This window comes from Caretta caretta, chromosome 1 (genome assembly GCF_965140235.1).
Source record: "Caretta caretta isolate rCarCar2 chromosome 1, rCarCar1.hap1, whole genome shotgun sequence".
NCBI lineage: Eukaryota > Metazoa > Chordata > Testudines > Cheloniidae > Caretta > Caretta caretta.
This window is the reverse complement of record NC_134206.1, coordinates 22,633,671-22,653,816: the sequence shown is the minus strand read 5'-3', so window position 1 is coordinate 22,653,816 and position 20,146 is coordinate 22,633,671. Positions and strand designations below refer to the sequence as shown.

General features: G+C 40.7%; 1 protein-coding gene across 6 annotated transcripts in view; it reads left to right on the top strand.

Moving 5' to 3' along the window:
- Positions 1–20,146, top strand: part of SYTL2 (synaptotagmin like 2) — an 86,543-nt gene that overhangs the window by 11,369 nt on the left and 55,028 nt on the right. For all 6 annotated transcript variants that reach the window (XM_075126510.1, XM_075126505.1, XM_075126499.1 and 3 more), the window contains exon 2: positions 14,312–14,783. In XM_075126510.1, coding sequence (XP_074982611.1) covers positions 14,683–14,783 — 101 coding nt within the window. In that variant the 5' untranslated portion in view covers positions 14,312–14,682. The remainder of the gene's footprint in view (positions 1–14,311; positions 14,784–20,146) is intronic.

Here is a 20,146-nt window from a genome sequence, read left to right as displayed (position 1 = left end):
TTACCAACCCATTGGTGTAGTTTGAAGGACTGAGTCACTTCTTTATATGGTCTGGGTCTTTGATCTGTCCTCAGGTGATCAGCAGGTCCCCACCTTATGGCAGAGCTTCAGAAGGCTGAGTTTTTGCATAACCAGAGGCTTTACATTTGCATAAACCTAAGAAATTTCCTAGGAAACCCACTTCACTTTAAAAGTTCACATTATTTCAACTAGGCCTGTGGAGGTCATACAACTTCCCAGGGTTTACATTAGTCAGTTCTCCCCCTTTAAAGAAGTTACATGCAATGTGTATGCACAATAATCCACAAACATTTGCATTTTTAGTACAATGAACTTCTAAAATACTTAAACATAATTCAGTAAGGTTTGTTCAGCATATTACAGGAAATTGCCGTATTTGTCATGCTAACCTTCTAGATTCTAAGTATTCTTGCAAGGACTGCCAAGTTAGGGTATGTGTGTGGTACAGCAGTGGTTCTCAAAGCCGGTCCACCGCTTGTTCAGGGAAAGCCCCTGGCGGGCTGGACTGGTTTGTTTACCAGTTGTCTCCACAGGTTCAGCCGATTGCAGCTCCCACTGGCTGCGGTTCACCGCTCCAGGCCAATGGGGGCTGCAGGAAGTGGCGCGGGCCAAGGGACATGCTGGCCGCCCTTCCCACAGCCCCTCTTGGCCTGGAGCGGCAAACTGCGGCCAGTGGGAGCTGTGATCAGCCAAACCTGCGGACGCAGCAGATAAACAAACCGGTCCGGCCTGCCAGGGGCTTTCCCTGAACAAGCGGCGGACCGGCTTTGAGAACCACTGTTGTACAGCACCTAATACAATGGGGCCCATCTTGGTTGTGGTCTACCATAATATAAATAATCTGAACCTCTCAGAACAAAGACTGTAGGCTGCAAATATCATGAACAGGCTTTTGTGACATAACTGGTTTTTCTCTTTTCTAAAGCCCAGTAATCTAAAAAGAACAGCAGTCTTATTCTGCTTTTGCCTGGAATCAAGAATTGCACAGGCAAAAATACGATTTCTTTGAAAAACCCAGTTATCTGCTTTTCCCCACTTCTTTCTAATGAAGTTTCATGCTGATTGTTTGTGTCAACTGGTTCAGCTGTTCCTATTTTACCTTGTATCTGGTGTCCTCAGGGCGAGGTACAGGTATCCCCATATCTACAGTTACTGCAATTATGCCCACTATACCTACAGTGATAATATCTTGAATAACCTGTATTGCACGGTTGGGATATTGTAGCTTAAATCAAGGGTGAAGAAATCGATCCAGAGAAATAAGAAGCAGACTTTCCCTAAAAACAAACATGGAGCCTCCTTGGATACAATATCTAGGTAAAAGTGGCAAAGAGTCCTGTGGCACCTTGGTAGACTAACAGACGTATTGGAACATAAGCTTTCATGGGTGAATACCCTTATGCTCCAATACATCTGTTAGTCTATAAGGTGCCACAGGACTCTTAGTCTGGATCTGTAAAAGCGGCAAACGCGGCTGCCCCTCTGATACTTGACAATGTCTAGGTGGTACAGCTATTACTACAGTTGCCAAGGAAAGTCCCAATTGCTGCCTATGGTTTGAAATGTAACTGATCCTTGAAACTGAACATCGTCCTGGCACAGTCCCTAATTGGAACGGTTTTAGGTAATGCAGTTACTAAAAAGATCTGCTTTAAGACTACAGGCTTATAAATCTTGAAGCTACCCTCAGTCTAGAATTGACTAGTTTTCTGTTTACTTATTTAGATTTATAAAGTGCACATTTATTACTCAAAACAAGAAAGTATCGATAAACTACTTTTGCATGGGACCAGGGTTCATAATTACACACAGCTGAACTACTCTGGGGAGGGAGGAATATGAGCAGAGTAGATAAAGACTGAATTTAAATATTTACAGTGGAAACTTGCTTGCTCTCGCTTTGCTAATCAGAAACCTGAAAACTCTCGTATGTACATCAGTCTTGCTGCACTTCGCAAATATTTGGTGCCAGAGAACTGTAGTAGGGTCTTGAATTAATAGAGGTTAAATCTTCACCCTTCGGAAGTTAACAGCAAAACTGACATTTGATGACTTGGACATCAAGGAGTGGTTGCTTCACTGACTGCAACACACATGCAAGTAGTTTTATTGAAATAAATGGGATTACTTATGCATAACATTTCTCACATGTAAGTGTTTATGGGATGAAGGCCTAAGATCTATAAGGTATCGTGTGTGTGTGTATATATACACGTGTGTGTATAATATAAAAAAATATGCCTTGTGATGCAATATTGCTGGGTTTTTTAATTGTCTTTGGTAATGTGAATTATTACAAATTAGCAAGATTCTATCATCTCATGTTCTAGGACTCAACATATTGCTTCTCATCACCAATTGCGTAATAGATCTCTTTATAATTGGAATTTTTACTGATTGTTGAGATGCTAGCTTTGACGTAAGTTTCCATTACTTTGTTAACAATTAACTGCGCATGTCTAAGAAGTTACAATCCTTTTGCCAAAGAATGGTTTAGGGAAATGTGTAATTATAATGTCCTTTCTTCTGTTTGTTCGTTTGTTTTTTTTAATCTCTGAAATGGACAGGTTCATAAATCACCTCCATAAAATCAGTAGCTTAATGATGATATTCTCTTAAATAGGTCTGGAAAGTGACATTGTTAGGCAGAGGTGGTGCTAGTCCGCTGGGGTCCTTAAGCAGGAATATTTTCTGGGGGGGGGTCCCCCACACATACAACATATAATAAAAAGTGAAGATGGGGCCCCTTTGAACTACTTGGGGCCCTAAACAATTGCTTAATTTGCTTACACGTAGTGCCAGCTCTGTTCTTAGGCATTTCTGCCAAGTAAATCCAAACTGTAGTAAGAGAAATAGCAGAAATAGCAGGTTGCCATAACTTCAGCAGAGGACTTAAACCAAAATGCCTTGTTGTCCTCTTCTAGTTTTCAGTTAATATCTTCTCATTTTGATGGTTTTAGTAGTTAACCTCTTGCCCTCCAGTTTACAGCACGCGTGTTGTTCTTTTTTATACACAAAGCAGCATAGGTTTGCCTGTCAACTCTCAATGTGATGAACACTTTGATCATACAGAACAATAGTAACCTAAAAGGCAGACAGCAAAGCAGGTGATACTGAAGAGGAGTTTGAGTGGAATTTTCCCAAGTGCCAGCCACTGGCCTAGTTCTTCTTTCAACACTGGCCTAACTGCCGCTGACTGATGGGTGTTCTTGAAAATCCCAGCCCGTATGGCCAATAACTAGAACCGGGTGACATTTTTTGACCAAAAGTCTTTTTGGTAGGGAATGCGGATTTGGAGACATCAGTTGTTTACTTTAGACCCACTTTGCCTTCTCCCCAAAAAGTTTAATTTACATATTTTTAAAAAAGAAAACATTTTGTATTTTTCAGTTTGAAATCACTCCTCTTCATTTCATAATTTGCTGATTTTTTTTTTAAATAAAAGTAATGTCAAAACCAAAACATTGATTTTATTTATTTATTTATTTATTTGGTCTAAATGAAATGTTTCATTTGACCTGAAATGAATTTTTTTTTTAAAAAAAAACTTCCATAGAACCACAACATCCATTATTCACCCAGGTCTACCAATCGTTTTCTGTTCTAACAGGTTGAAGATAGCTATATCATTATATTGCTAAGCTTTGTCTAAAACATCAGTATTCATCTTGTTATACCTGAGCAGGGTACTTAAGGCTTGTTGTTGAGGGCTTAACACTTTTCTCCATTATGGCCATTGTGAACTGACCTCTGCTGGGCAGAACTGCAGAGAAATGTACATGTTCTGTGTGTGGGAAAGTTTTTGATTAGGACATTCTAAAACTGAATGAAATATTTAAGTATACATGTGTTTACATGGCTTATTTCAGTTTGGCCCAAAAATCAATATTGAGTTATGAGGAAAAGATCACTAGGTGGGGGAAGTGGGGAATAAATGATAGCTACTAAGAAATTCTTCAGCTCCCCTTGATTAAACACACGTGTTAACCTAAGGCACTGTTAGTACTCAGGCTGTATTAGCACTTCATTTGGATTTTATCATAATGCAAACATTCTGATAACTGCTCCTGCATGAGAGCTATAGAAACAGCTGGAGTGGCTCCGATGTGTGTATCTGCACCTCTTGTCTGTCTTTTTTCTGTAAGATTTGGTCACTGTGGTTGGATTATCTGGGGCTGTAGCACAAAAATTTATCTGGGAAAGAAAACTAGGCAGAAAAAATAGCTGGGCTCTATTTTTATATACCTATAGTTGTAGATTCAGAGTTTGTGGGGTAAGGTAGTGGTTGCCTTTGCTCTAATGCCAGAACAGATCATCTAATCTGACCTCCTGCGTAACATAAGCAGCTGATGTGTACCCAGTTTTGTGAAGTATTTATTAATGTCATTACACAAAGTAAAAACTATTTCCCCATGCTAATTTTTTCCCCTACTGTTACATTCTCACCTTCTTGTCAACTGTTTGAAATGGGCCATCCTGATATCACTACAAAAGTTTTTTTTCTCCTGCTAATAGCCCACCTTAATTGATTAGTCTCATTAGAGTTGGTATGGCAACACCCATTTTTTCATGTTCTCTGTGTGTGTACATATATACACATCTTCCTACTGTATTTTCCACTGCATGCATCTGATGAAGTGGGCTTTAGCCCACGAAAGCTTATGCCCAAATACATTTGTTAGTCTCTAAGGTGCCACAAGTACTCCTTGTTCTTTTTGCTGATACAGACTAACATGGCTACCACTCTGAAACCTATTAATATAACTTTTCTAATTAAAACCTAACTTAATCTATAAAACAGGGATAATTCTATTTCCCTTTTGTGGGTGTTGTCAGGATAAACTTGATTAACTCTGGCACGGGACAACAGAGTTTGCTGTATAGATACAAATTGTTATTGCACACATTGTTTCACTCTGCCCCTAGCTCCATGTTCCCTTAAATGCAATAAACTTGGCTTCCAGCTCATCCTGGTTACTGGCACTGGCATTTCATAGAATTTAAGGAGCAAAGTAGTTCATAAAGGAAAATATTTTACTTGCGAATGCATAAATACAACCCCCATTTTCATAAGAGAACCGGAGGGGACCCTGTTAGGTGAGCACACCATGGGCTGGGCACAAATACAAGAGCTGCTTATCTGCAGGGCCTGCGATTGTTCATACCAGGAGAAGGAGTTGGCTGCTCTGTGAAGCAGCATCCTGGCCAAAAGCCTGGCAGCCAGGAAGTATAGGATTGGCTTCCAATTTGCTTGTGTTATTAGAAGGCATAGGCTGGAGGGCAGCTTTCCCCAAATGAAACGCTAGCAGCTTGGATCAACCACATGAGGAATATTTGAAAAATGATTTTGCAATGTAACGCACTTAGGGACACTTCTCGGTTCCTGCATCCAAGGGGAGGGTTGGCTGACTTGGGTGCAAGGCAACATACTGTAGGGCTTTGTGCCTCATTTTCAGGTCCTACTGGCAAGCTTAGCATCTGTCAGTACTAACTGGTACAATGCTACTCTCCCTCCTTTCTCCCTGCCTGCCCCGGCTCCCCAACACATGCGCGCACACACATGGCATATGGAAGTTTAAAACTGGTGTGTGGGTTACTGCATCTCTTTGGGTCTGGAACTGTGGGTAGCAGAATTCAAGTCTTTCACTTGAACTCTGAGCTGAAAAAAGAAGTGGGTCTGGGTGTAACTTGTTTACAAAGATCCTCTGACTGAATTAACTTAATTACGATATTCGGAACCAGTTAGAGCCATGGATGAAGAATTAAAAGGCATAATTAAGTTTTGTGCAATAACATAGTCCATAGTACTGTCAACCCCAAAGCAGTCAAAAATAATAAGTTAGCCCCTCCCCCCCCAATTGTGATTCATGGATTTTTAAGCCAAACTTTTAAAAAACGATTTAAAAATAAATGCTTGGGTCTTTTTATTTAATTTATGGTTCCTGAGCCTTTTAAATCACACCTGGTGTACATGTTCAGGTTTTCTCTGCAACCATGTGAGCTAGAAATATTTTTTTAAACAGAAGCTGAGATTGTCACATATTCACAGGCCTGCAGAAGCTGGACCTGTAAGAAAAAAACACCAAATACAGAGAGACTCATAATTTTGAGTTGGCAGCACTGAGTTCAGTTTCTCTGTATAACAGCAAACTTTCTAGTTTCTGAAGAGATGCTTAGGAGGTAATACAGCACCTGTGTCAACTGGCATTACTTGCATTTAACCTGATACGGAGTGTTTGAGTTTGCTTCTGTTCTGTACCACAAACAGATGTGAAAAGTGGTCTGTCTTTATATCTTTTTAAGAACTATCATAAGGTTACAAGGAAACTGTTTTAGTTACATTTGAAATCTCTTGAACCTGCCACATACTTAGGCCTGAGAAATGGTAGAGTTAACTAACTATATTTCACGCAATTAGTGGTCTTGGTGCAATGCACACTGAGAACTCCAACACTCGATGTAACTGTTACTCTTTCAATGACTTGTAGTATTTTTGGTGTTAATGAACTACAGAGATGGAGTGGAGAGAAAAAATACGGCATGCAACAGCTGTACTTGCACTGATGTGTCTGCATTTTTCAGGGAAGTGTCAAGTTTTGCATCATGGATCAGTTGTTCCTATCATTTGCACAAGACTTAAGTGTTGGTTTTTTGTTTTTGAGTTAATCATTTCAAGAGAAATAATTGAATCATCATAAATGTGGGTGGCAGGGATTTAAAAATTTGATTAGAACTCTTAAATCATTTAGCTATGTTAAATAGCTGATTGTTTTTTGAAAAGCTTACCCTTTTTCAGAATTTATGACATGGTGGACTAATATTTGTAGCCAGTCTTTTGTGAACTCTATTATTATTATTATTTTGCACGATTTGAAATACAGATGTGTCAAAATATTGCTGCCTTTGGAAATCTGGCTTTAAATTATGGTACTTGATATAGATCTAAGCCAACAGTTTCACCTCTTACTCCTGTATTTAATGTTGTTTGGAGGTGTTTTCTGCAACAGATTGCAGTCTTGTTCCAACTTGCACTGAATGGGCTCAGAATCTTTTCTGTGTATGCAGCCAGGTGTTCTTTGCCAACTCTAGGAAACTACTTGTGTATTCTCTAGTTGTTGCTAGTAATCAGCATGTCTCCAGTGAGCTACTGACTTGCTATCATGGCAAATGTCATGCAGCATTTATACCATTTAGGTGTTTAGAGAAGTTACTTATAATTTGGGTTACTTACAACTACTTATTCAGTGATCTCGGGTATCCAACTCCTTGAATGGTTTCCCGTGCCCATTTCTTACGTGAAGCAGCACACTTCTCATTGCTAATCCAAGTGTTAAGTCATGAAGGGTGCACTTAAGGATCCTGCACCATTTAAGCCCAAGCAGGCTTTTGCCATTGACTTGAGTGGGAGTAGGAACAGGTTCTAAGTAAACAAAACATGAGGTAAAACTGAATGCACGATGAGGTTCATGTTTCAGCAGAGCAGCATTCTTTTAAACAGTTTTCTTCTAAGCTATTTGGAGGAGGATCAGCTAGTCTGTCTAATGCAAGCAGCAAAAGGCATACACAATTATACTACAACTGTTTCAGTGCATCTAATATGCAATTCTGGAGCCACATTTTTAAAGTACATTTCTCCATTCTTGGAGGAAGAGTGTGCAGTATCTTTCCATGAGTGGTGGTCTTTTGTCTTTGGTGGGTTTGTTTGTTTTTTTAACAGAAACTCACTATTACTCGGTAGCAGTCACCTGCAGGAGAGGAAATCTCTGGAAGGAAAGTGGAATGATAGAGCTCTGAGACTGTAACTGCAGAGTGGTGAGCATCTGCTTCTAGGCACTGTCCATAGTTGGGTGTGCACTCTGTCTAGTAGTTCAGCAGGGCTGTGTAGAGATTCAGGCCTTGCAGAATTTTTATTTTACCGGGAAGAGGTAAGGTTCTGGTTTCTACAACTTTAACTAATTACAACCTCAGGGAAGATGGATGAAGAAGTCCAGCCTGCTTAGTAAAGTGCTATCTGACCATCTTATTACACTGAAATCCTTAAAATCAAATTAAGAGTTAGCACAAAACTTCTTCCCATGTCTCCTCCTGTATTTCTCCTAGAATGACCCTTTATGGTAACATATCTTTTTACAGTAGCCTTCTAGATACTTGGTTGTAGAAAATTACCTGATCGTTCCAGTTCAGTGCTGTCTGGGGGTTTTGACTACAACATAATTTACTCTTTGTGCTGGCAGATGTACATCTGCAGTTAGATCAAGGGCCTTGGATGTTAACACTACAGATACTGGCTGAAGCTTGGTACATTATGACAGACATGATTCACCTGTGACCGTCAAAGCGGATCATGTCCATGCTTGTTTATAAATTAGATGATTGTTCCTTCCAAGTGAAAGAAGGAAAGAATCATTTGAATTGGACTATAAATACGTATGTGTTGAGATCTGTAAGTGACCCAGAATCCATCTTAGGGAAGAGAGACCCAGGTGATGGTTGTTGTTAGGGGGCTTATTCCTTCACCCACTTACTTCCCTGGTCCTTCTCGCATGAACAGAGAGCAACAATACCCAAAGTCCAAAGGTGCAAACAATTTGATGTTTATTGGGGTGAACTTCCAGCAAGCATGATTCCAGTTTCCTTCCTTAGTATCCTCCTTCCCAGCTCTGACACCACAGAGCCTTACACCTGTGTCCCTGTTCCCATTCCTACCCTTAGCCAAACATGATTCCAACTTCCTTACTCCCATTCCCTGTTCCCATTTCCCCCTTTAGCAAAACATGATTCCAATTTTCTTACCCCCATTCCCTGTTCCCATCTCCCCCTTTGGCAAAACATGATTCCAATTTTCTTACCCCCATTCCCTGTTCCCATCTCACACACCCACATGCCCACCCCCACCCACACCCAGTCACTTCCTCATTGACTACAGATTATATAGTAAAACTTGAGTTCTGCTTAGCTATACCTTAACCAATCATTTTCCTGAAATTTAACTAACCAATCCTAACATATTGTAACATGATTATGTAACCAATTATATCCCACCACCTCAATTAGTTTACACCCAGCAAAATTAATTATACAGCAGACAGGAACAATCACAGAACCAGACAGAGATTATACAGACAAACAACAGCAAAGTGGGAACTATAATGACAAAACAATACAGAAGTGAGGATTTCACATCCCAGCTATTGATAAGTGAGTTCTTGCCAGACAGGATGCTATCAAACTAAGTTTCCTTTTACATTTTCTAGGCACTTCCCTTTCTCTGGAGGTGATAGGAATACAATCCTGTCCTGATAGTGCCTAACAGCCCAATAGCACCTTATTTCAATGTGACTAGTTTGGAATGTGAGGATGTGACCGTTCGCTTCCCAGCTTATGGCTGCCTCTGCTGCTTAGCCAAAGGCCTGAGCCTAAGCACAGGGCCACAAACTGTCACAGTAAGAGAAGGCCCTTACACTGGCAGACAGTGGTTTTGATTCTTTCTTTTATACCTCTATCACTAGCCAAGTGATAAGAATACACCTAAATTCTTAGAGTATAGGCCTTTACAGACAGGCCTGAATATCTATATCCTAACAGTTTTTTTTTTGTTTTTTTTTTTTGAAGTATTTAGATCAGAGATGCTTAACCAGAACATAGAAGGGCCATACTTGGCTGCCATAAGATCCTCTAGATTGTCCACTGGGTTTAAAGTGGAATTATGTTAGAAAAACAGAAAAAATGGCACCACCTTCCTCTGGAATTCAAAGAATTTAGACAGTCTCCACCTGTTTGTTTCAGTGGTGTGTGTTTGGAGTTGGGGTGTTATACCAATAAAATAAAAACCAGCAGGATCTTATTAAAGGGACAAGGCAAAATGCCACATTTATTGTAAATATAATAATAAAAAGAAATATATATAAAACTCACACTGTTGTATTGTTACTTATTCCTTACTTAACTATATATATATATATATATACATTCATTCATACCAGTTCTGCATAGGGGTTATAGTTTCCAGCCTGGAAGTTGCTCATGACAGAGTACTGGCCAGGTAGCCTGTACACGAGAGTGGAGCCGAGTCCGTGTCAGATGCGCATCCGATGCTCCTGAAGGGTAGTGGCAGAACTGGAGACTCAAAGTTCTCAGTCCTTAGTGTCCATTTTTATAGGAATTTCTTCCTGTGTCAGTCCGTGGAATTTGCTTTGTCATATTGTTAGTCATGACGGCTCCAGGACGGCTGTCAGGTGCTCATCAGCTTTCTTCATCCTTTGAATTGGTCGGGTGGATCCCAGTTTGCCCTCCGGGGGTGGGTGGGTTCCTCTGGTTGTCTCCACCTGGCGTCGTCTTTGGCCAATTGATATTAAATTCCTAGGCTGGCACTTCCCCGATTATTCAAAACCCACCATTCATTCACAAACATTCTTTACTTTAATAAGAACACATTTCTTATTTCACCGGGTATAGTTATTTATTTGAGACTCCCTGTCTCTTAACATTCCTTTGGTATTGACTTTCCTTTAACATACAAAGGTGTTATTTATTTGAGACTCCCCGTTTTTTAACATTCCTGATACAAACTATAGAGGGTGGGAGTCTCTATGTGACATTTCTATGAGCGCCGCTCCAATTAGCGGCTCTTTGTGGGCGTTACAAAAAAGCCTGTCAATCTCCATCACAAAGTATTCATTTGCAAAGTAGAGCCAATTGAACATAAAGTAAAGTTAGTTAAAAAGCGTGTCAATCTCCATTATTACGTATCAGTTTACAGAATAGAGTCAATTGAGCATCAATCTCAATTACAATCAAGGGAAAGCGTCAATTCAGAGAAAGTAGAGTCAATTGAGTGGTTTAGGTTTACAAAAAGAACAGAAGTATTGTGGCACCTTAGAGACTAACCAATGTATTTGAGCATAAGCTTTCGTGAGCTACAGCTCACTTCATCGGATGCATCCGTAGCTCACGAAAGCTTATGCTCAAATACATTGGTTAGTCTCTAAGGTGCCACAAGTACTCCTTTTCTTTTTGTGAATACAGACTAACACAGCTGCTACTCTGCTACTCTGAAACCTTAGGTTTACAAGCGTCAATCTTAATAACAAGTGAGAAAGTGTCAATTTAGAGAAAGTAGAGTCAATTAATGGCTTGCAAGGTACTTAGAGTTAATTGACGGTTTGCAAGCTTTAATACAGACATCGGCAGCAGTTATGGCGGCAGCAGTTATGGGGAATTGTAAATCAATATTGCAGATTTACAATTATGTCAAATAGAAGAATTATAAATGTTATAAGCAGAACATAGGAGAATTACAAATGTTATAAACTGGAGTTGCAAATCAATATAGCAGGTTTACAATTATTATAAACAGAATCACAAATATTAAGAATATGCCCACAGGGGAAGTGGGGAGCGGAGAGACAGGCTTTAGTCTGGTTAGAACTGCAAAATCATTTACTGTACTGGATGATTGAATTGGACTCTCTCTTATCTTAGAGCATTGCCAGCAGAGTTGATGGCCAAATTCTAATTTCTGAACTTCATTCCTGGTGGTATTAAGACTGATTTTTTTTTTTTCCAGATTTTAGGCTCTTTTGCAATGCTGGCTGCTCAGAAAAGTTGTAAACGGAGTAAAATTGATACAAAACTCATTAAAGAGGATAAATATGGTATCCTACAATGTCACTTTCTGGAACACGAGCAGGCATTAGCTTGGCTGCAGGTGTCTTTTTGCCTATAAGAGAAAGGCCTATTATCTGTTGAACTGAAGTTTTCTTGTTGTGTCATGCCAATATGATTATCTTGCTTTAATCTCCTGTTTCAGTCATTTCTAGATTAGGTTGTCAAAGTGAGCAAACTTGGTGATCAGTCACAGGACTGGTCTAATTATACCATCACAGATTTGGAGATTCTGCCTGCCAGATGTTTGTGTCTAAGTGTAAGGAGATGGGATAGGCAAAAAACTCAGAATGTTGTTTTTACAGTCCTCTAAGAAAGGTAGATATCCCAAGCGAAGAGGCCAGTTCACTTCCTACCTCCCAGTAGTTTGAGACTTCTGTCTAGTTTTTGAGGTTTTCATTGGGCTTCCAGTTGTTTATTTCCCCATCTCTAGCCATGTTTCACACTAGTATGACCAGTTGTAGCTGGGGAGTAGGCTCTCTGCCAATGCCTTCTTTTTTCCCCTTCCTCTTCATTCCTTCCTGAGTTAGTGTCCAGCTAGTTTTAGCCACAAGAGTCAAGAATTGCCCTGTAAGCAAGCCATTCTCCATTTTGCCCTCTGTTCTGACTGTCTCTGGCCTACGGGCTGGAGCCTTGGTTGAAGAGAATAGAAACAAATAAGCATTCAAGACTTCAAACTGTGCTTTATGGATGGAAGTTAACTGGGATTAAAATGGTGTGCTCTTGTAGAACCACTGATTGCACATAATGAGATATGTGCGACAGCTCCAGTGTTTTATATTTTTGCTTTATTTTTCTTAAATTCCGTATGCTCTCTCTAGTAATGGAGTGGGGCAGGCAGTGCCTCAGCTTGGTCATGTTTTATTATGTGATTATGTAGTATTAGTAATAAGAATACTTACTGTGGAACTATATTGTAAAAGATCTGTGGAAAGCTAGGACTTCATACACCATGCTATTCAACACTCCATCATGGCAGAAGGAATAGAACTCTGATGTCCCTGCTCTGGAAACACGGGCCGTTACCACTTGAGCACAAGAAGAATAGTCACTAGCAGTATATGACCCATGACCTGTAGATGAGCAGTTCTGATACCCTCTGATGGAGAGCAGTGGCTCACATGTGCAGTAGAAGGCATTTACTGTAAGGAATTTAGGTTTGGCAAACCTGGGACCTGACCCTGTTGTTCAGGCAGAACTTTCTCTAAAGTTTTTGGGAGTTGTATATGTATTAAATGGCAGAATTTTGACCACACCCATGGAGAGAAGCTGGGAAGTTAACACGCCTGTCAAAGCTATTGCTGTCTCAGTCAAATCTGGGAAACTGACTTTATAATAAGAAAAGGAGTACTTGTGGCACCTTAGAGACTAACCAATTTATTTGAGCATGAGCTTTCGTGAGCTACAGCTCACTTCATCAGATGCATACCGTGGAAACTGCAGCAGACTTTATATATACACAGAGAATATGAAACAATACCTCCTCCCACCCCACTGTCCTGCTGGTACTAGCTTATCTAAAGTGATCATCAGGTGGTGGTGGACCACCTGATGATCACTTTAGATAAGCTATTTCATTGTGAGTATTGTGGTATTTGATGTCTTTTTCTTAAAGCCTCAGACTCTCCTGGAGTCATGAATCTCAGCTTTCATTTAAAAACAGAAGTGTTGTGGGTGGTGTTTTTGTTTTTTTTAAAAAAAAGACCTCAGAGCTGCAGAGAAGGACTTGAAAACATGACCAAGTGTATCTGAGGTTCAAAGACCAGAAAGTAAATAAAAGTAATCCCTCAAAAATATTTTTAAAAAAAACCTCTTGATTTTTGGGTGTCTGACTCTCAATTTTTGAATGCTTGATGTTGGCAATACTGTTCATTCTGTCTACCCAACTGCCCGCACCTTTTGTCTGAGGGTCTTTGCAAATATCAGTGAATGGTTAATCAAATCTCCTGGTACATTTCCTTATTTTACATGAGGGGAAACTGAGGCACAGAGAAGTTAACTGACTTGCCCAAGGTCCTGTTGGAAGTCTGAAACGAGGCACTATTTCTGTCTCCCAGTCCATATTTCAGAGTACTGTGCACAGAAGTCAGCAGCAGTGTTACGGTTGTGATTTTGTTTCCTTAAATCATTTTATTTTTAGCCCTCCTTTTTTTCTGATTTTAACATTTAACATCCAGGAGGAACTTATTCTCTGTCTTCCAACATGTAAGTTATGGCATTGGCCAAAAATATGTTTTAATGACCATTTTCTTATAAGCTTGTGTAACGCTGACAGACCCCGGTTGTCGGGCGGGATTGAACTGGGGACCTCTGGAGCTTAATGCATAAGCTTCTACTGCATGAGCTAAAAGCCAACTGCCTGTTAGGTAACATGAGTCTGCTCTTCAACTTTAACTTTCTCGCTAAGTGGTCTTGGTGCTGCTAGATGGGACAGAACACCACACCCAGAAGGTGTGTGGGTTACACTTGCAAAACAGGTTTGACTTGAAGTGAGCGCTTCATTTTGCAAAGTGTGTTTTTTTTTTTTTCCCCCCCATACTGGAGATCTTGTGATGAGGTATTTAAAAAAAAAAATGCTGCTCTGCTTCGTAATGCTAGAGCTTATTCTTCCTTGTCTCTTTTGTAGGTGATGTCTGACTACAGCTGTTTCACATTGGATTAACACTATATGCCTGGTCAATGAACTGTTATTATATGAAGCAGAGCTGAGAGACTGGCACCTCCGCAACATGCATGTGATCTGAAAAATCAGGAATGCAGCACTCTGTTGTGAGAGCCTCTTGCCCAGAGAAGCGCATGCCATTTCTCCTACAAGAGAACAAAGTTAAGGGCTTTTTATCCCATTGACTGTAGCCCAGTCCCAACGGTTGGAGTGTTTCGTGAATCCCACAGATCTGGGATTTCTGTCTCTTTTTGCATCTTTCCCGTTGACTCCAAGGCCAGCCCCCACCAGGACTTTTTAGGATTCTAAAGGCTTCTTTTAAATCTGTTAACAAGATGATTGACCTAAGCTTCCTAACGGAGGAGGAACAAGAGGCAATAATGAAGGTGCTCCAACGGGATGCAGAACTCAAGAGAAATGAAGAGGAGAGAGTCAGGTAAGAGACTAAAAATGATCCCAGCCCACACAGAATCTTTGGCTAGTGCAGGAGGCAGCTACCTGCTTGCAAGGAGGGAGAAGCAGAAGGTGTATGGGAAGTTGTTTCTTAGGCCTTTTCTACACTGGGGGATCCTGTCACTACAGCCATGGGTGTAGTCGCACCAGCACAAGCCCCTACTGTAGACAGGCAGTGTTGCTTTCAGCCACAACTTTCATGGACACAACTTATCCTGGTTTCAAGCTAGTGCAAACAGAAGCTTTATAGTGGCTTTGGACTGCTACCCAGACAGGTAAGTATGTTTATGGCTGAAATCCACAGTGTAGATCAGCCCCTAGTTTCCTTTGTGATAGAAGAGTTGCTCATGTTCTAACTATATTGACTATCCAAGTCAGTTCGGGTGCTATCACAGTTCCCAGAAAAATGGGACAGGGAATTAAAAATCTGAAAAATTGGAATGTTTTATAAACACACATTTGCATTTGCAACTCTTTTCTGAGGTGGGATTTGAATTTTGCTCTTGAATTGTTCTTAAATGCAGCTGGTATCTCTAGGATCCCAGCTTCTTCCTTTAGTTGATGTTCCTCAGAGACCCATGTTTTATTTAAACACTCTGTAATGACACCAGGGGATGCTGCTCTTCTACCAGGCCTCTTTCTTGCAAAGCATTCTGAGCGTGTGTATCTCAAATAGGGGATGAGATGGCAGCCTGCTGCCTTGATGTGCAAGCTGCTTCCCTTTCTTCAGCAGAACAGTGCTGCCATAGTTGCTGGTCTACTGCCTCAGTCATCAGTTACTCTGCAAAGCTTTGGGTGGTACATCTGTGTCTGTATGTAGCAAAAACAGCGTCGAGATAGGAAACCAATAATTCTAGTGAAATAAGGATCTGGGATGAGAAACTTTTGAAGAAGGGCTAAATTTTAAAGCCATTACAGAATACATTCCTAACAATCTGTTCTTAAAGGTGCCTGAAAGGGAAACTTAAACAATATTAACTACATAATGTTGCCTGTCGCCTCAGAAATGGATGTTGCTTTTGCATGTAGTGAATTAGGGTGGACATGCTTGTTTGTCCGTGCTTTAGATACATCAGCACTAATCCAATCCTGTGGTGGTTTTGCATGATGCATGCCTCTGGGGGGAAGGATGTGGGAGGGATTTGGAATGAAAACCAAATCACAAGGGATTGAATGTGTTCAGGGTGGGTTTTGTCCTGGCGCCCAGCCATGGAAGAAGCATCTGGGGAAAGCAGCAATCACCGGAACAGCAAATCCACCACACTGCTGTTTCTAGTGGTCTGAATGTACCATATGAGTCCTGGTGCATTTGCAGCATTTTGCTTTTGCCCTGTTCAAGATAGTATGCTTTCATGAGCGTGGCTATATGATGATGTATCTGATAGTATCAGTCGGCATATTTCATTGCCGGTATGGTTTATATCCTCTATAGAAAACGCTTTCTCAGAAGCCAGGGTGGGGAAACAGGAAGTTTATGCCTCGAGTTGTCTACCCAGGTCATGAACCTTGACAAACTTAAATTCCTCTTTTTGTAAATAACTACCTGGTCTTGGTCTTCAACTAAGTCTGGCTTCATGGCTGTGTAAACTTCACAGATGTTCCTGAAGAGTTGAGATGAAGAATGTCATGTAAACATTACACCTTGACAAAGTGCTGAGAGGTGTTTGTGGGTGTATAACGGCAGTCTTACACTAATAACTTCTTATACTTCACGTGATCTTTGTGCTGCTAGAGAGAAAATCTTAGGGTTGAAAGAGCTACGATAGCAATCTAATCTATCCACATTCTGCATATTACGTGATTGATGATGTCACAAACTGCTTCTCAGAGCTGTTAACTCCCTTTAAAAGGAAATAGCTGTAAAATTACACTGGATCCTGCCTGCACGGTTGATCTCTGCTAGCAGCTCCCACTGTTGCTGGCCCGGAGCTGTGAAGATGCCCAGGGAGAATAATAAGGTGGTGACTAGCAGGCTGACCCATGCTTTCCTCATCATTCCTTCCCATCTCCCATGTGTTCAGTGCACGTGGACTACCTGCCTATACTCCTGAACCTCTGGGTAACATTCCCCCAGCCAGCACTGTGCCACAGTACCACTAGAGCCGCACCTGCAGCTCTTCCTCAGCTGGCTGGAAACACACCAAAGAGTTGAGAATGGAGTACGTGCTTTCAGCCCCCCTCCCCCGTGCCCTTTCTGAAGCAAGGTATGTGTGGGGCAGGAAGAGGGGGTGGTTGTCTCCCCTGCAAAGCCAAAAGGGAGGGTGGAGGTCTTTCTCCCACATGGGGTCTGAGCTTTGGGAGGTACAAAGTTTTCACTTTGTCTGGGTGTGCGAGATGTTCCCCCTCCCCCCATCACCCCATTTGGGGCTGGGGCACAGGCACATTCATGCCACCATGGTCGGGAGTGAGCCAGGAGCATGGAGTTGCGAGCTGAGTGAGAGCTCCTAGCGGAGAACTGTCCAAAGACTCGACACTACTTCCCTAAATATACTATTACAGGAGGGAGGGGAAGAAGGAAGCTAACAAAATTAATCCTCCCCCCATAAGAAACAAAATTGGGAGTGAAATTTGAAATCTTTCTCTGCTGTTCCCTGTTCTGGCTAGGGATAGGGAAAGCAATCTTCACAGGGCCAGTGTAGTTGCCACACAGTGTGAGCTGCCATGTCTGACAGTAAAGTGGGTTAAGGACAGAGCTCTGGATTGGCTGCTACATGATCCCTAACTGCTCCTTACTATTTTGTGGTTCAGCATAAATACAGCATAGGGATCGTTCAGTAGATTGTAATATACAAAAATATGCTGATGTCCTAAGTTCTAGACTGTGATTTGATGAGGTCATCTGTGGTAGAGTGACTGACCGCTGGCACCATGGTGTCTGGAGCAACAAAATGTGACTGCTTTCACGTTGGGATACACTGTGTGGCTATGTGCCTGTCCTCCCCAGCAGAAGCCCTTGGAATCGCAGGAGATGTTGGCTTTTGCTCTCATTTGTTTACTCCTTCTGTAAATTAAGAGGGAGGCTAATGATATGGAAATTTTGATGTGACAGGAGCTCGGTCTGCAACCACCACCCATTGCACAGTGTGCCAGGGCCAAGTCCCTTAATATTTATCTTGGTGTGGTGCAATCCTAAGGACTCTTATATCATAAGGACCAAAAACAAACAAAGAACTAACAAACCCAACCCCAACTGTGGGTGTGATTCTGTCAAGTATCTCGCAATCTCAACTCTCCCATAACTTTCAGTGCAGGTTAATCATGCTCAGAACCTTGTAGGATTGGGTTTTTTATCCCAGACTTCCCGTGACTGACTTTTCATTCCATTGCTCCAACAGGTTAGATTCTTCGTACTGAAATCTCAGGGTTGCGGGGGGGGGGGGAGAGAGCGTATGTGGAGTGCTGACTAGCAGGGTAGATTTGATTTAAATCAAATTGTTTTAAATCAAGTCTTCCTGACTAGTGATTTAATCATGGATTTCTACATAAAAGTGCATTCTTCACAACTCAGAGATAGATGTAGCTTTCATTTTTAGAAGGTAAACACCAAACATTTTTCAAGTGATTTATTTTGAAAACTTTTCAGATTTAGTTTTACAGCTGTATCAGAAAATATGAATGATTGTTTGGTTATTTCATTTACTAAAGGTAATTGAAGCAGATATTTATGAAGTCATTGGGAGGTGAACTATCTCCAGTTCAACAGGTTAATCATTAATATTTGGAGGATTTTCTTGTCATGCTGTATTAGGAGGAGAACATCACCAGACAGACATTTACATTGTTTTATTTAACGAAAAGAATAATGTTATGTATTCTGGATTTTTTTTTCTTCAACAGCAAACATCTAATATTTTAACAAAACAATCATATGAATTTTTTAATTCAGTTAAACATTCAAGTTTTTTAAAATCAGGTTTGTTTTTGTTAAAATTGTTTAACTAAAATAGTTTAAATGAAATATTTTTTTAAAAAACCAAAAATTAAATTGACTGTGTCAGCCAGGTCAACATGAGAAACCTTAAAATATTGGCTTCTGCAGGTAACTCAGTCGTCTTCACCTTCATTTTCCTGTTCATAATCTGGAAAAGAAAAACAAGCTTTCCTGCTTTTTTCAGGTCCCAAACAATTTCTCAATTTGGAATGAATTAGTCCAAAGGAAAAAAAAAATTATTTCTACACCGGCAGAAGAAACTACTGCTATTAAAAGTGAGATTATCACTTCAACGGTCTCTGAATCCAAGTGCTTAAATGTCTTCCCCCAGTTCACTGGTGTGACTTTCTTTAAAACATCATCAGCAAACATATATTTCTTGAATGGTTCACCCTTAGCTCTGAAGTTTATTATAGTTGGCATTATGGAGCGATGATTGCTGAATGTCCACGTCATAGCCAACTCCTCTTCTTCAGCAGTTATGGTTTGACCTTGGTGCCAAATATTGAGAATATTTGCAAGAAAATGAGCTGGAGATACTGCTTGTCTCATTTGTTTTATTTTAGTGCTTGTAATTTAACTCTGTCATCGCATATTTCTCTTTTTAAGATCTCACTCAGGTCCATCCAAATTTCAACAGCATCAGCAATAAAACTGCTATTTCCCTGCATTTTGTTCAAGGCTACAGAAATAGGCTTCAGGGTACTCAGCATGTGTTCAACATTTCTCTTAAGCCCAATGTTGAGAACTTTGGCTGTGACTGTGCCATCTATTTTTTTCACTGTTTTGTTCACAAACTGTCATCAGATTAGGCCAGTTCTTGATCTAGTGCTCAAAACCGTCCACTACTGAGTTCCATAGCATGTCTTACGGGAGAGTTAGCTTGGTTCTTCCCACGTTTTTCAGAGCAGCTGCTGCAAAGTGGTTGTTACGGAGTTATTTTGCAATTTCAACAACATTAGCCTTTATTTCTGGAACACTGAAGTCTTTGGCTAGGAGGTGCATCGTATGAGCAATGCAACTGTATGTTATTAGCTTGGGACTCTCTTCACTTTCTTCTAAATAATTTCTTATCTTGAATCCATTTGTAGCATTGTCTGTGACCAAGCTGCGTACTAGACATTTGAATTTTTTTTTCACAGTTCGTTATAGCTTTTACTGCTGCTTCTTGTAAGTGTTCTGCTGGGTGCATTTCCTGATGTGTCAATTGTTTCTGTAAGGAAGACATTCCCTTCTTCTGTTGTCACACAAGCACATACCACAGGATCATTGTGGACATTGCTCCACCCATCAAGACTCAGGTTAACAATTTTACCCTCTAGACCTTTTGCACATTGCTCAATTTCTCTTTCATACACTTTATCCAGCAATTTGCCTGCGACATCTGCTCTGTTGGGTGGACTGTATCCTGGTCT